Below are 18,244 nucleotides of genomic sequence, written 5' to 3' on the forward strand. Positions count from 1 at the left end.
GATATTTGACAAATGCTACATTTTGTGAAGATTTACTTTTAAAACAAGTATTTTCTTCTTCTTTTCTGTTTCTCATCTCTGTACAGGTTATGTGGTTTTGAGCCCTTTTTTGATGACAGAGGAGACCAGTACATGTTTAAACGCATCTTGAACTGTGAATATGAATTTGTCTCCCCCTGGTGGGATAATGTGTCACTCAACGCCAAGGACCTGGTAGGTTAACTCAGTTACACACTAAATACTGTAGAATCTCAGTGACTTTGTAGCTCATAAATGCATGACCAGTCAAAATTTTGGACACACCTTCTCATACTTTTACTTTTACACATATTATTACTATTTTTATCAAAAATCATCAAAAATATGATCTAATACAAATGGAATTTGGGAATTAAGTAGTGATTAGAATTATGTAAGGATGCTTTTTAAACAGTATTGAAGGAGTTTCCATGTATGCTGGAAACTTGGCTGCTTTTCCTTCACTATCCTGATGAGCCAAAACATTATGACTACCTGCCTAATAGGCTGTTGATCCTCCGCTTGCCACCAAAACATCGACCCACCGAGGCATGGACTCTACAAGACCCCTGAAGGTGTCCTGTGATATCTGGCACCAAGACATTAGCAGCAAATCCTTCAATTCCTGTAAGCTGCGAGGTGGGGCCACCATGGATTGGACTTGTTGGTCCAGCACATCCCACAGATGCTCAATCGGACTGAGATCTGGGGAATTTGGAGGCCAGGGCAATGGCATGAACTCTTCACCATGTTCCTCAAACCATACATGGACAATGTGTGAAGTGCGCATTATCCTGCTGAAAGAGGCCACTGCCATCAGGGAATACCATTGCCATGAAGGGTGTACCTGGTCTGCAACGATGTTTAGGTAGGTGGTAGGTGTCAAATTGACATCCACATAATCGGACCCAGGGTTTCCCAGCAGAACATTGCCCTGAGCATCACACTCCCTCCACCTGCTTGTCATCTTCCCGCAGTGCATCCTGGTGCCATCACTTCCCCAGGTAAACGGTGCACATGTAGACGGCCGTCCACGTGATGTAAAAGCAAACGGGACTCATCGGACCAGGCGACCTTCTCCTACTGCTCGACACTCACGTGCCCATTTGAAGGTTTCAACAGTGGACAGGGTTCATCATGGGCACTCTGACCAGTCTGCGGCTATGCAGCCCCATACACAGCAAGGTGCGATGCACTGTGTGTTGTGACACATTTCTCCCATATCCATCATAAAACTTGTGTCACAATAGACCATCTGTCGGTTCGGACCAGACGGGATAGCCTTTGTTGCCCTTGCGCATCAATGAGCCTTGGGCGCCCAACACCATGTTGCCAGTTTGTGGTTTGTCCCATTTCGGACCATTGTTGGTAGGTACTCACCACTGCTGACCGAGCGCACCCCACAAGCCTTGCCGTTTCAGAGATGCTCTGACCCAGTCGTCTGGCCATAACAATTTGGCCCTTGTCAAAGTTGCTCAGGTCTTTACTCCTGCCCATTTCTCCTGCATGTAACATGTTGACTGCGAGAACTGATTGTTCGCTTACCATCTAATCTACCCATGTCGCCTAGTTAGGAGATGATCAACGTTATTCGCTTCACCAGTGAGTGGTCATAATGATTTGGCTCACTGGTGTGTGTATTTACATATATATATATATATATATATATATATATATATATATATATATATATATATATATATGTAGAACAGCTTTACAGCAGTAGGGAAGGTGAACGCAGGGAAGCAAGTTTTTCCAGGCTCATGTAGGACTTTTAATCGGCCACTTTAATGCTTTACAACTTCACAAACTCATCAGCTTCACAGGCACGTAATAACTTAAGCACATCAGCTTCACAAACATAACAGATCAAATGTAACAGCTTCAGCTTCAGCTTCAGCTTCAGGAGCACCGTGGCCTTCCTTAAGACAGACTCTCTCTCTCTCTCTCTCTCTCTCTCTCTCTCTGCTGGTGGTGTGGCTGCTTATATGCCGCTCTCCCCATGCTCACTGGAATTAGAGACAGGTGTTAAACATAATCTAGCTCAGGTGCAAGCACCCTTACTGTTTTCTCTCCGGACAGATGCTTGACCACGCCCCCGCTACCACACACACACACACACACACATATATATATATATATATATATATATATATTAGAAATCATAGACATAATTTATATACAGTACTGTACAAAAGGCACATAAGGTGTTATTTATACCATCAGCTTTAGTGTGTCAATAGGAAATAGAAGAACAGGGAGCCCTGCAAAAGATGGCATGGCCCCCACAGAGTCCGAATTCCAAATTCATTGAGTCAGTCTGGGATTACATGAAGAGACAGAAGCAATTGAGACAGCCGAAAATAGATAGAAGAACTGTGGCCAATTCTCTAAGAAGCTTGGAACATCCTATCTGCCAAAGATGGTCACACCAAATATTGATGTAGCTTTTTTTTTTTTATGTGTACTGGACTTTGTATGATGTTAATTGATCGGCATTATTTTTGAAGACATCCTCACTATGCAACATTTTTCACAAGTGCCTAAAACTTTTGCACAGTACTGTATGTCTACAAATCTTATTTAAAACATTTTTAGAATAAATGGTTTTTAAGATTGTGGCAGCGGGGGCGTGGTCGAGCGTCCATCCGGAGAGAGAGAAAGCGGTAAGGGCGTTTGCACCTGAGCTAGATTATGTGTAACACCTGTCTCTAATTCCAGTGAGCATGGGGAGAGTGGCATATAAGCAGCCACACCACCAGCAGAGACAGAGAGAGAGAGTCTGGCACAAAGAAGGCCACGGTGCTCCTGAAGCTGTTACGTTTAACCTGTTATGTTTATGAAGCTAATGTGTTTAAGTGACTACGTGTTTATGAAGCTAATGTGTTTAAGTGACTACGTGTTTATGAAGCTAATGTGTTTAAGTGACTACGTGTTTATGAAGCTGATGTGTTAAATGCCTACGTGCCTGTGAAGCTGATGAGTTTGTGAAGTTGTAAAGCACTGAAGTGGCCTATTAAAAGTCCTACCTGAGCCATGAAAAACTTGCTTCCCTGTGTTCTCCTTCCCGCCTGTTGTGAAGCTGTTCTACAAAGATCATGAGAATCATAAATTCAAAGTATGTCCAAACGTTTGACTGATAGTGTATACTGAACCGTAGAAATACACACACACTGAAGGAGGTGTTTTGATGTAGTTTTAAGTTTTTTTTTAGGCATTTGGTAGCCTAGTGTACAGTATATTATGCTTTTAAAACTGTGTCTATTATGAAAAGAAATTACATCCAAGAGTACATCTGGTACTCAAAAAATGCCACATGTGCTCCGGAAAGGGTGCAAAATACATGAAAAATAGTAGGGGATGTTTCCCAATAAGTCGTACGCCCTGATGAAGGCCTGTTTGGGCTGATACGTGTTGGTGCTTTTTTAAGATGTAGCCCCTTTAATAGAGGCTTTTTAATATTGAAATTCCACATGAGTGCCTGGATGTGGATTCATGTTTTCATTGTTGGGAAACATCCACTAATATTTTTCATGTGTATATTATGTTTTCTAAAATGTAATTGCATGAGCCATGATAGAAGCTGCTGTAAAAAGAACTAATATGCACATCTGACTACACATCCAGTGATTTCTATTTTAATGCACCAAGTTGCTACAAGTAAACTAAACAATTAGATAATGAACTGTTACTTTGAAAAAGAGGTGTTTATTTTGAATATTAATACATTTAATATTTATTGAGCATTAGTGCCTTCTATCATGTTGTTTTTCAAATCTACTTCAGCTTCTTTTACCTCTTCAATTTCAATTGCATTTAACCTCAGGTCACTCCAGCGAGATTGTTAAAAATTATATGAAGATACAACACAGATGATTGTCATAAATGTAAATACACAAATATTGTTACTTCTCTTCCTCTGCTCTCCAGGTGAAGAAACTTATTGTCCAGGATCCAAAGAAACGGCTGACGACACAACAGGCCCTGCAGCACCCCTGGGTCACTGGAAAGGCTGTTAACTTCACTCATATGGACACAGCACAGAAGAAACTCCAGGAGTTCAATGCTCGAAGAAAGCTCAAGGTTTGAGGCATTTGGCTCAATGGCATATTTTGATGATGATTTATAGGTGAAGATTGATATATATATACAGGTGCATCTCAATAAATTAGAATGTCATGGAAAAGTTCATTTATTTCAGTAATTCAACTCAAATTGTGAAACTTGTGTATTAAATAAATTCAGTGCACACAGACTGAAGTAGTTTAAGTCTTTGGTTCTTTTAATTGTGATGATTTTGGCTCACATTTAACAAAAACCCACCAATTCACTATCTCAAAAAATTAGAATATGGTGACATGCCAATCAGCTAATCAACTCAAAACACCTGCAAAGGTTTCCTGAGCCTTCAAAATGGTCTCTCAGTTTGGTTCACTAGGCTACACAATCATGGGGAAGACTGCTGATCTGACAGTTGTCCAGAAGACAATCATTGACACCCTTCACAAGGAGGGTAAGCCACAAACATTCATTGCCAAAGAAGCTGGCTGTTCACAGAGTGCTGTATCCAAGCATGTTAACAGAAAGTTGAGTGGAAGGAAAAAGTGTGGAAGAAAAAGATACACAACCAACCGAGAGAACCGCAGCCTTATGAGGATTGGCAAGCAAAATCGATTCAAGAATTTGGGTGAACTTCACAAGGAATGGACTGAGGCTGGGGTCAAGGCATCAAGAGCCACCACACACAGACGTGTCAAGGAATTTGGCTACAGTTGTCGTATTCCTCTTGTTAAGCCACTCCTGAACCACAGACAACGTCAGAGGCGTCTTACCTGGGCTAAGGAGAAGAAGAACTGGACTGTTGCCCAGTGTTCCAAAGTCCTCTTTTCAGATGAGAGCAAGTTTTGTATTTCATTTGGAAACCAAGGTCCTAGAGTCTGGAGGAAGGGTGGAGAAGCTCATAGCCCAAGTTGCTTGAAGTCCAGTTGCTTGAGGTCCATTGTGTCTTTTGAAAACCAAAGTCACTGCACCCGTTTACCAAGAAATTTTGGAGCTCTTCATGCTTCCTTCTGCTGACCAGCTTTTTAAAGATGCTGATTTCATTTTCCAGCAGGATTTGGCACCTGCCCACACTGCCAAAAGCACCAAAAGTTGGTTAAATGACCATGGTGTTGGTGTGCTTGACTGGCCAGCAAACTCACCAGACCTGAACCCCATAGAGAATCTATGGGGTATTGTCAAGAGGAAAATGAGAAACAAGAGACCAAAAAATGCAGATGAGCTGAAGGCCACTGTCAAAGAAACCTGGGCTTCCAAACCACCTCAGCAGTGCCACAAACTGATCACCTCCATGCCACGCCGAATTGAGGCAGTAATTAAAGCAAAAGGAGCCCCTACTAAGTATTGAGTACATATAACGTAAATGAACATACTTTCGAGAAGGCCAACAATTCACTACAAATGTTTTTTTTATTGGTCTTATGATGTATTCTGATTTTGAGATAGTGAATTGGTGGGTTTTTGTTAAATGTGAGCCAAAATCATCACAATTAAAAGAACCAAAGACTTAAACTACTTCAGTCTGTGTGCATTGAATTTATTTAATACACGAGTTTCACAATTTGAGTTGAATTACTGAAATAAATGCACTTTTCCATGACATTCTAACTGATTGAGATGCACCTGTATATATATTCATCTTTCAGTTAAAGTCACCTTTTCTGAAGCTAATTGCCCAAATTGTTCAGTACAGTTTTCTACATTTTCCTTAGTAAAATCACTTGAAAGGGTTTACTTTAAGCAATGAGTACTATATTCATAGAAATGACTTCTATATAACGTTGAGTTTCAGTGCAGCAATGGTGAATTATCTGTATTCCATATGCGTGTACACTTGCATATTGTACATGCTATTTGTTACTCAAGGTGATGCTGATGTGTCAGTGACTGACTTGATTTACATATGACATTGCTATTTGAAGAAGAAGCAACGTGGAATTAAACTATAGCAAGTGTAACACGTGAACAGTATGATTTTGCTATTGTCATTTGTGTGCACTTCTGAAATTACAGTATGTAAGTTGTGCATCTATTTAGACTCAATAAGTGCCTGAGAAAATAAATATGTGACACTGTAAACCCTAATGCTCAAAATAATTAATTGAGTAGGGAAACATTAAATCATACAAATTAATTCAAATAAATTATCCTTGTTGAGTATTTAGAACTTTCTCTTTTGTTTGAGTTCACGAAACTGACACCATTCAAGTAACCTGAATTGTTTTATTGTTTTGAGTTTAAGTAACATGTTTCTTTAAATGTAAAGGATCTTAAATTTAACTGACACAGGGCACTTTCCAAGCATGCTTTGCATGAGTAAATGATAAAAAATAAGTGTTATATAATGTGCTTTGTCCAAGATCATTTTAAAGGCAGAGACTTGTTAGTGTTTAATATTTTGTTGTGTTATTTAGAAGAGTTTCTGTTATGTTGGAGTTTTGGGTAATACCATTATCGTGAACAGTGAATCTAGGTTTAGGACATGTTCAAGTTCAGAATGTTCTGTATTGCTCTATTCATTGAACAATTGTTATGCTAATCAAATCATAGTATTACCAGTTAGCATGCATTCAGCATGCTATCATTCACTGTACTAGCTAGTTCTAGCTAGGTTTCCTCTACTTGAAGTATTGAAGTTGAGATTACTTGTTAATTACTTTAAAAGAGTTACATTTAAATTTAAGTGCCATCAAAATACATGAGTTAGTTAGCTTACACAATATTTAAGTTAAGAGCAATAAGCATGCGTGTGTAGTACAAAATTAAAATCGGAAAGTTCTATTAACTTAAAACTGGGGGCTTATTAACTTAATAAATTCAGTGTAACTGATTGCCTCAATTTTTTTGAGTTCTGCTAACTTATTAGGGTTTACAGTGTGGCTTGTCACGAAATCCAGAGGCAGCACCCAAATGCAGAGTTGAAAAATAAAAGGGAATTTATTTAATATCAAGGGCAAAAACACAAACCAAAACTCCCACAAGGGGGAAAAAGGGGCAGAGGGAAACAGGACCGACAAGGCCGAAACAAGAACCAGGTAGGGGGAAACAGGACCGACGGGGAAGACTGAACACACAAGACTGGAAACAAGACGAACTGGCATTGGACAGCAAACACGAGGAGACTAAAATAGGGAGAGAAATCAAACGGGTTAACAGGGGACAGGTGAGGCAAATGAACTAATAAGCAAACAAGGAGGCGGTATATGACATAGGAAAGAGAGACATGTGGCGATACAGGAATAAAACAAAGCCACATGCTCTCACAAGACAACAAAACACCCGAATGGCACGAGCGCACATCGCCAAGGCAATAAGGCAATATACGCCCATGCCAGCTGACAAACCAGACGAGAGAATGCGTAGCAACGGCAAACAAAGCGATGCCACGCATTCTCACACTAAACGAAGCCTGAGCCAACAGGCAACAAAAACAAGACAGGACACCTGTGCGAGAGTTCGGCCACACACATCCGACACCTCAGACCGAAGTGACCGAACCTCAGCACAACATGAAGACAGCTCGCGACCCAGGCGCGCAACGCAACGCGAGCGTGATGCGAGGCGCACCCGCGTTTGCGAGAGCTAGACAAACTATTGACATGAGTGCATGCTGCCAAGATGACATAAGCGCAATGCACTCACATCAATAACAGACAGACATGGAGCATGAGTGACCGGATCCTGACACAGACCGAAAGTGAACCAGACAGGAAGTCAGGATCCAGACACCGTGCTCCCGACGTGAAACATGATGGACCGAAGAGCGCACGACAGGGAATACAACAGAAACCGCGCGCTCACACAAAGACAGACAACGAAACACGAGACAGACATGGGACGGTGATGCCACGGTCCTGTCAGACAAAACCCCAGACTGACAGAGTGACAGGACCGTGACAGTGGCTTATGTTTACAGTAGCTTATGTGTTTTGTGTAGCTCAATGTGTGTTTGACAGCCAGTTGCGTCACATGAAATTTCAGTGTGGAAGTAATTCATTATAGACCTCCTTGTTTGTACAACTAATGTCAGATGGGGGGAGTCTGCAGAAAACGTGTTTGGAAACAATAATTATTTTTGCAATTCTGTTTGCTGTTGCTAGTGGGGTGCTAATTATACACTTTACCTTTAAGATTAACAACAACTACAACCAAACATCAACAGGCAATCAATAGAGCAATAAGTGAATGAATATAAAAGTCACTTTCAAATTATAAACACAATACGCACCTCGTAAACAATATTTAAACATGTTTTTGTTTATGCAGGCGGCGGTCAAAGCGGTGGTGGCCTCAACTCGACTGGGCAGTGCAGGAAGCCACGGCAACACAGACAACAACAAAACCGACTGCAGCCACTCCATCCAGCAGAAGACAGCAGAAGATCAGCCGGACTCTGAACAGCCTCAAATTCAGAATGAAGCCTCTTAGACTTCCACACTGGAACTGGAATTAGAACTGGAACTACTTCCCTTCGTGAAAGGAACATGTTGATTTTGCCGTGGGCCTCATAAAGGACTGAACTGAAGTCTGCATGCAGACTGTTTGTCTGTAGAAAAGTCCCACCTTGTGACTCAGCCAATTGCCATACCATGCCAACGTTCGATAAGCAGCCTACTTAACTTTGGATTTTTGTACAGTGAAAGAGCATGTTCATCCATTGTGGGTGGCAATGAAAAGAACCGAATGTCTTCATATTATGTGATCATTACATCTACAGTGGCGTCAAAAAGTCTGAGGCATATGTTTCATCTAAACCTGGTTATAAACAATGTTTTAGGATTTTGAAAATGTAAAAAAAAAAAAAAAAAAATTATGGAACATCCTCAAATCATGCAAATCACAATCCACAAATCAAATACTAAGAAGTTCTGAAATTCTTGGAAATGTTTTCAAATAACTCATCACTCAAATTGTTATTATTATAATTTATAATGATTCTTTTATAGTACATTTTATATACTATACTATAGTGTACTATATAGTATGGTATATTAAATTAGAAAATGCCAAATAGAAACATTTTCACTAGTGTTCTCAGACTTTTGGAACGCATCTGCTTTTTTCAAATCTATATTTATTTTATCATGCTCTTGATTAAATCGGCAAGTTATCATTAAGGTGAAGTACTCTATGGATATAAGCTCTTTAGTTGTATAAATTAAATTTTTGCTGCTTTTTATTGAAATTATTTTATTTGTTCATGTTTTTATGTAATATTTACAGTTAAACAAACAGAATTTCCATGTGGATATTGATTATAACCTTTACATGAACTTTAACTGAGAATGCCTTATCATATACCATGTTTTTATACTTAAATTATTATTAATACTATAATTATTTCATATTTTAGGAACACTATTAGACAATGTGTTTTAAACTTAGAAAACAACACTGGGGTATTTAGGACATATTGTTTAAATAGAGAAATGGTGATTTCCACTTTACTTTAGTCTAAATCAATGTTCAGCCTGGGATAACTAGCCTATCTAGCACAAAAACTTGCAAAGAAATAACTTCCCTTGTGCCAAAATAATTTTGTCTCAATATATTTCACTTGGAGTTTCCCCTTAAAGCTGAAGTATGTAACTTTTTGTGTGTTAAAATACATTCTTCAATCCCAATTTAATATACTATAAGTACTTACTATAAGTAAGCCATTTAAAGGTTAATTTTCTCCAAAACTGTAAACACTGTGTCACTGTGGAGCTATAAATCCTGTTTAAAATCCTGTGTATAAATCCTGAGCTATAAATCCTGTAAAATCCTGTTTGTTTTGAGCGACCCGATTAGACCCACCCCCAGGAATGTTACTCAACCAGTGGTGCGAGTTGGGGGTGGGTCTATCTGACTGTTTGAACAACAGCAGACGACGGGCGTATTCGGAAAGCTGTTTTGAAAACATTGTTTATTTTTGCAATTACATTCAGTGGCAATTATGTCGCAGAAACTTCAGCTTTAAAATATTAAACAGCTATCAGGTAATCTAAATGACTTATAAACTGGCAAGAACTCATCTCAAAAGTCTTTTCCAACAAGTCTGTGATTTAAAACACACATACACAAGGTGTTTTGGTCCTATTCGATATTCTTTATAGCATGCTTGTATGGAATGCTGTTTGATAATTTAATAATCATATGTAAGGAATGTAATATGGATGTACAGGGGTTCATGTTTTGCATGTAGGAATGTTTATCTTAACTGCTGCAATTGTCTTTTTAAAATGCACTGTATTTTACTGATAAGAACTGCTGTCTATTTAACAGTATGATACTGGAGGCCATTTGACGGTCACTTTGTACATGACACTAGTGTGTCAACTTTGTTTAAATGCCTGTTTCTATGTCTAAGACAAAAGCACTGTATATTACTTGCTGAAATAAAGAATGCAAAATAATCTAGAGTGTGGGAGTGTGTATATTTTATATGTTTGTGATTCTGTTTGCCAAAGAGTACCAAAGAAAACCTTGTAGTACAATGTAGATACAGTATATGTTATGTTTATGATGCTTCAAAAAAAACCCTAACAGTAAAAAAATACCATGGTAGTTCCATGTTTTTTGGACACATATCATGGTAATATCATGGTATCTGTTCTAAATGGAATATCGTAATTATCCAGTACCATGGTATATATCAAAGTACCATAGTATTGTCAACTGACTGCATCACTGTACCATGTTACAGCCACATAACTTTTTGTAAGGGTACACTGAAAATTTGTGTTGGTTTAACTTAAATCAGTTGGTTCATGCATTGGTTCTACACAATGAAAATGAGTTTCTTTGATATGAAATTAAAATGTAGGCTCTACTCGAGAGTCACATGACGCCACGCGAGGTTCGGTGTGAACGGCGAGCTCTGCGCACTTTGCTAGTTTTAACATTATTATTGTCATAAACCGGTGAGATTCGAAACACCCTGTTCCATAACTGTTCTAGGAAGACAATATGTCAAAGAATTCAAAGTCTTCAGGCTCTGGAGACATTAAAAGACACTTACGTGCTCAAGCTGACACCCCTTACAAGGCCGCAAGGAGTGGGTTTGGCCGGGAAGTGCGGGAAATTCGGCGAGAATTGTTGAACTTGTCGGCAATGCTGATGAAGGTCGTTGCTGACTTGGAGGATCTTGCTGTAATACGTCGATCGATCACTGCCATGGAGACAAAATTCACTGAGGTGATTACAAGAGTTGGGGATGTTGAGAAACGGATCGATTATCTGGAGTCATCAGAGAGGGAATTAGCTGCTAATCCGCTAGCGACCAAGGCGGGTTTGGAGCGTGTCTGGGAGAAGCTGGACAATATGAAGAATTGTAGTCGGCGGAATAATGTCCATATTGTTGGAATTCCTGAGGGAGCAGAGGGTCAGAATATGGTGGAATTCCTGGACGGGCTCTTTCCGAGTCTGCTCGACATAAGCTGGAAATCGAGCGAGCTCACAGGGTTCCGGCTCGGCGATCCGCTGAGAGAGACAGGCGAGGTGTAAAGGAAGGCTTTTTTGGAAAAAAAAACAGCATTTTCTTGTTCCCAGACTTTGTGAATTCGACAAGAGAGAAATGTGATCGATTCAAGGAATGCAAGAAACTCTTACATCAATGGAAGGTTGCTTCTGCACTGATGTTCCCAGCCAAATTGAGAATAGATGCTAAGGATGGCCGTAAAACATTCACATGCCCATAGCAAGCATTGTCCTTCATAAAGTCAGAGGAGTAAGTTATTTTGTGGTACTCACATTGCAGCCGAGTGGGCCTGACTCACTGAACATTCACTTGACTGTTCGAGGAACTGAGCGCCTTTTTTGTTTCTTTTTGTGCTGGTTCCGCCTAGCGGCTTGAATTTATTTTGTGGAATAACACACCTTCAGGACAGCGTTCTGGATGAATCTACACGTTCTTTGTGCTTATGCCTCCTATTGTTAGGAGTTTGTTTTGTGGAGTATTTCTTGCAAGACATTGGAGTGATTAGGTCAGTTGCTGCACTCATGTAGCGGCTGGATAGGACAGCTCACTGAACATTCGTTTGACTGTCCGAGGAAAATTTGCGGCTTTTTTTATTGTTATTTTTTATTAATTTATTTATTAATTTATTTATTTGTATTTATTTATTTTTGTGCTGGTGCCGCCTAGCGGCTGGAGTTTGTTTTGTGAAGGAACACACCTTCAGGACAGTTATGTGGATGAATCTACATAACTTTGTGTTTCTTTGTGTTTATTCTGCCTATTGGCTGGAGTTTGTTTTATAGATTATTATTTGTTGTGTAATTCTGTCTCACAAAATTTGTATAGAAACACCAGATTTGAGCATTCCGACGGCAAATGTGTCGCGGGGGCTCTCATAGGCATACATGGACTGTTTGAGTTTAGAGGGATTTTTTTTCTGTTTGTTTGGTTCTGGGGGAAGTTCTGGGTTTGTTTTTTGCTCTAATGTTGGAATATGGTCTTTATAATTGTGTTTTTGACACACAATCTATTTTTTCTCATATGTCAAATGTTAATATGAGTGGATTGTCTCTCTCCACGTGGAATGTGAATGGGTTGGGCACCCCATAAAAAGAAGGAATGTTATTTCTCGTCTTAAGCGTAAGAAATATGAAGATAAATTTGGGAAGATGTGGGGTGGACAGGTTTTCTTTAGTGCTGGCTCAAGTAACAGCAGGGGAGTCATTACACTGATAAGTAAACATCTACAATTCAAATGTCTCAAACAGATTAAAGATAAATTAGGAAGAGTCATTATTGTTTTAGCAGAAATTCAGGGGCAATGTCTTATTTTGGCTAATATTTACGCACCTAACGTTGATGATCAAGGCTTTTTTTATCGATCTTGAAGGGAAGTTGCAAGCCGCTGGCACCCCTCATGATATTATATTGGGAGGAGACTTTAATCTTTTGATGGACTCAGTCCTTGATCATAGTGAAGCAAAAGTGTGTAAACCACCTAGAGCAACATTGACGCTTCACAGGATGTGTAAATATCTTGGTCTTACAGATATTTGGAGAGTTTTGGAGACTTTTGAACCCATCTGTTTCATCTGTTGTTGATTGCTCAATTGGAAACATTTTAGTCTCAGATCACGCCCTGGTGAGTTTAGAGGTGTTGCCACATATGGAGAAAAAGAAATCGTATAGTTGGCACTTTAATGTATTCCTTTTGCAAAATCCTGAATTCCAACAAATGCTAAAGGCTGAACTCAATACAGGACGGATCATACAGTATGCCTCATTCACCAAAAAATCCAAAGCACAAGAACTCGTGGAATTGGAAGGGAATATTAAAAGTGCTGAAGCAGAACTGAAGCGCTGAATATCGTCTAATGGCTTCAGAGAATTGACCCGATTGAAATACAGATATAATACTATTTTGTCGCAGAAGGTGGAGTTTTGGCTATTCAGGGCAAGACAGTCATACTTTAAGTCAGGGGACAAAGCAGGGAAGCTTTTGGCTAGATATATAAAACAGAGAGAATCTTTTTCTACCATTCCCTCAGTGAAATCTGCTGGTGGTGAAATATTTACCTCGGCCATTGATATTAATAATGCTTTTAAAGAATTCTATCCAGACCTCTATAGTTCCACGTCTTTGTCTACTGATGCAGATATTAGAAACTTTGTGGAACCATTAGAACTTCCTAAACTGACGACTGAGCAAAAAAATTATCTTGATTCTGAGATAAACTTGGAGGAGCTTTGCAAAGTAATTAAGGCCTTGCCTACAGGCAAGGCTCCGGGGCCAGATGGCTTTGACGCTGAATTTTTTAGATCTTATGCTACAGAACTGGCTCCACTTTTGCTAGAAGTTTATACGGAATCATTAAAGAATGGAAAGCTTCCGCCAATCATGACACAAGCCCGGATCAGTCTGATTCTTAAAAAGGACAAAGATCCAAATGAGTGTAAGAGTTATCGTCCAATTTCCCTGATCTAGCTAGACGTTAAAATATTGTAAAAAATTTTGGCTAACCGATTAAGAAAAGTTATGACATCTCTTATACATACTGATCAGGTGGGGTTTATTCAGGGCCATAGCTCTTCTGATAACATTAGACGTTTCATCAATATCATGTGGTCAGTGGTGAATGATCAGACCCCGATCGCTGCCATCTCACTTGACGTCAAAAAGGTGTTTAATATGGTAGAATGGGATTATCTTTTTAAGATTTTGGAAATATACGGGTTCGGGAATACTTTTATTGAATGGATTAATTTACTTTATAGACACCCGGTAGCGGCGGTACAGACAAATGGATAACATTTTGCTTTACGCCGATTATATTTTATTATTCTTCTCCGACCCTACTTGATCTATGCCTTGCCTTCACAGAATTATTAATTCCTTTTCTAAATTCTCAGGATACAGAGTCAATTGGTCTAAATCTGAAGCTTTGGCTCTGACAGCATACTGCCCAGTAACGGCTTTTCAACCGGGTGCCTTCCAGTTGCCCAAACAAGGCATTAAGTATTTTGGCATTTTATTCCCAGCAAATTTGTATGATTTAGTTAGTCAATTTTGCAGCTCTAATAAAAAGGTTTTCGAGCGATGTGGACAGGTGGGCTTCATTACGTTTATCTATGATTGGGAAGGTTAATGTTATTAAAATGAACTGTATTCCAAAATTCAACTACCTGCTACAATCTCTCCCTGTAGATATCCCCCTCTCTTATTTCAAGCAATTTGATAGCATAGCGAAGTCCTTCATTTGGAATGGTAAACGTCCCAGATTACATTTCAATAAGTTGCATAGGCCGATTGACAAAGGTGGGCTAGGCCTACCCAAGATTTTGTTTTATTATTATGCATTTGATCTCAGACATTTGGCACATTGGTCGCTTCCACCTGAGAGAGCCCCTCCCTGGTTTTGTATTGAACAGAAAGTTCTTGCCCCTATTTCGCCATTGCAAAGCCTTTCTATCAAACTAATTGGAAAAGTTAAGTTACACCCCGTTATCTCGCATTTGCACGCGGTATGGACAAAAGTATCCAGAGTATTTAATTCGGACATTTATTTAAATGTTGCCTAGAGCATATGGCAGTTCCCTTTCAGCTGCTCAGAGTGGATTGTGAGGGAGATTAATACACTCGGTGACCTATATGAGAGTGGAGTGTTGAGATCTTTTGAAAATTTGGTTCAACATTTTGCGATTCCCAGATCTCAGTTCTTTATGTATTTACAGCTGTGCCACCTGCTCTGTACTATTTTTGGGAGTAGCATACACCCCCTAAAGCAGCAGATTCTCTGGGAGAGGTGATTACTGCTTTTGGAAAAGGTCATGAGGTATCAGTGTATTACTCTCTGCTAATTCAGAGTCTGGGGGATGGAGCTATAACTTCTATCAAGAGATTATGGGAGAAAGATTTAAACTTGGTATTGGAGAAGGGGGTGTGGGCTAGGATTCTAAAAAACTTCAAGTCTGCTTCTAGAGATGCAAAGTTGCGCCTTATGCAATTCAAGATTTTACATTGATTCTATTGGACCCCCTCTAGATTGTATAGGCTTGGTCTTAAAGGCACACCCACCTGCTGGTGATGCCAATCAGAAGATGGAGACACAACCCATGTTTTTTGGTGGTGTGTTAAGATCCAAAAATTTTGGTTGAAGGTTCAGAGTTTTATGTGTGATGTATTGTGCACTTAAATTTCATTTTGCCTCAGACTCTGTATTTTAGGAGATGGGGCTGTCATCAATATAGTAGATAAACACATAAAAAACTGGGTTCTAACCAGTGTCATGATCGGCAGACAAATTGTTTTAAGGGGATGGGAGTCGGCTGGAGCACCCTCATTTGAAGAATGGTTCACGGAGATGGGGAGGGTGGCGGCTTTCAAGGAAGCGTCATGTAGAAGGCTGGGGAGTTGGGATTAATTTGATGGGAAATGGGGCAGCTATTTGGTGTTTTTGGAGGGCTCTCGGGGAGGGGCAGTGGAGAGGGAAGTTTAGTTTTAAATCTGTGTGATTATTATATATATATATATTTTGTGTGTGTGTGTGTGTCTATAATCATTTGGGACCACAGGGATGTTGTTAAGGGTTAGGGTGGGGTTGGGGATTGAGAGGGGTAATAGTGGGGTTAAACGTTGATTCTGTATATGTATGTTTTGCTTTTCTTTGTTGTCTATATAATCAATAAAAAATTTTAATCAGAAAATGTAGGCTCTACTCAAATACTTTGTGTAGCAAAAACCTAAATGAATTAACCTAGCTTAAATTTGATCTGTTCAAATTAGTGATGGGCGCTTTCGAAACAGTGCTTCATGAAGCTTCAAAACCTTTACAAACCATCACGTATCAAACTGACAAGTCACGTGACTTCAGCAAACGAGGCTTCGTTACGTCGTACTGTTTTAAAACGTCTTAAAATCCAAATGTATCTGTCTGCATCCCACAAGACTACAAAGAACACCCACTTCACGACACGCCCACTACACGTAACGCCCCCCTTGGATCTTAAAGCGATTCAATTGGCTACAAGAACTTTTCAAATCCTATGCAATCGCTGTTTGATTCATATTCTCTTAACTCTTTAAATATGACAAAGTATAAAGTTACATTTTATGTCACATATTGTATTATTAAACAGAAGATTTAAATGGTATACTGAACTTACTTGTTTAATGTGAAATTTTGTGGAAGTGCTCTTTAATGTATTCCTGAAGGTGTTTGTGTAATTTCTGCTTGAACAATAATAATAATAATTTTAAAAAGATATAAATGGTAAAAGAAACGTTTATCTGTTTTGTTTTCTACATATAACTCACAAGCTAATTGGTTATAGCCTATTAGCTTAGAATTCTGCAAACTTCTTTTCATCATGTTCATCACATTTCTCCTCACTGTCGCCATCTAGTGATACGGCGGTATGGTTGTTTTCAAAATATCTTTAGTTTGCGGTATATTTAATGTTTTTCATATTTAAAATCTTTCTGGTTATGGTTAGGTTTAGAGTTATGGATAGGTGTAGGTATATGGTTGCTGCAGGACTCCAAACAAACACAACAAACAGTGTATGAATGTGGCATCCAGTTGTTCCAAGACTTCAGGATTTCCCTCTAGTTATTTGGAGGGGGCATAACTTATACTGGGCGTGCCTTATGGTGGGCGTGTCTTGTGGTCATTGTGTCTTGCAGTGGGCGTGTCTTGTAGTGGTTCTGTCTTGCAGGATGCAGACAGACCCTTATATATAGTATAGTATAGTATATATATATACTTTTTTTTTTTTTTTACTATGTGACTAGTATGGTGCTGCTGAATGTTTACAGATCTCTAACAATTATTCTTCTGATGACTCCTCAGTATTTGCTTCATGAGAATAGCTATACACTGATCTTTCAGTAGTAATGTACCCAACCTCGACCTGACCATTAGCTCCACTCTTCTCCACAATGGTAACCTCCAAAAAAATCCACCATTACAGAAACTCCTCTAATCCCAACATAACAGAACATTAAACACTAACAAGTCTCCAACTTGTTTCATTTTTTTCATTTTGAAATACATTAAAATAACACTTAATTTCAAAATTGACCAGTCCCATGCAAATCATGCTGGAAACTTGAAATCCCCTGTCTGGTTTCACCAATACATTAATGCAACATACTGTATGTTATTCACATAGTCCAAACACAATTGTATTAAGTAAACATAGATGGATTGCACACAATTAAATTAAGTTGAGACCATTTGTGATGCATTAGCTCATTTTAAATAAGTTAATAAAGCAAGCAGTAAAAATCATGTTAAGCAAACACCATCTGTTAGAAGTCTGAATCCTTTTGAACATTTCATAGCAATGTGATCATATCACTTTTTGATGACTGTGTTGTAGCTATCACTTGGACTGTAATATAATAATGTTCTCATCTCAAACATAAATGTATTAAGTTGAAGTACTGGTTTAGTATTTTAAATAGAGCTGCATTCCCTTTTTTCAGTGAAGTAAAAACTGGTAAGGAATTAGTGTTTCATTTTAATTTACAAATATTTAAGCATATGCATAAAAAAATGCCACTTTGTTTGATGATTTGCTAATGAAATAATGACATTAATACATTTTTAAGAGTGACCTATGTTTCACTATATATGAATATATATATATATGTATACAAACAACAAGAAATGTATATTTTTTAACAGTATGTATAATGGTTAAAAACTAACAAACTTATCTTTC

The 18,244-nt window shown here is 38.8% G+C and overlaps 1 protein-coding gene across 3 annotated transcripts in view; it reads left to right on the forward strand.

Moving 5' to 3' along the window:
* The window catches only part of LOC127430794 (calcium/calmodulin-dependent protein kinase type IV-like), a 63,032-nt gene extending 52,551 nt beyond the window's left edge, over positions 1-10,481 (forward strand). For all 3 annotated transcript variants that reach the window (XM_051680866.1, XM_051680884.1, XM_051680876.1), the window contains exons 10-12: positions 87-213; positions 3,949-4,101; positions 8,344-10,481. In XM_051680866.1, coding sequence (XP_051536826.1) covers positions 87-213; positions 3,949-4,101; positions 8,344-8,505 — 442 coding nt within the window. In that variant the 3' untranslated portion in view covers positions 8,506-10,481. The remainder of the gene's footprint in view (positions 1-86; positions 214-3,948; positions 4,102-8,343) is intronic.
* The last annotated feature ends 7,763 nt before the right edge of the window (positions 10,482-18,244 follow it).

This window comes from Myxocyprinus asiaticus, chromosome 3 (genome assembly GCF_019703515.2).
Source record: "Myxocyprinus asiaticus isolate MX2 ecotype Aquarium Trade chromosome 3, UBuf_Myxa_2, whole genome shotgun sequence".
Taxonomy (NCBI): domain Eukaryota; kingdom Metazoa; phylum Chordata; class Actinopteri; order Cypriniformes; family Catostomidae; genus Myxocyprinus; species Myxocyprinus asiaticus.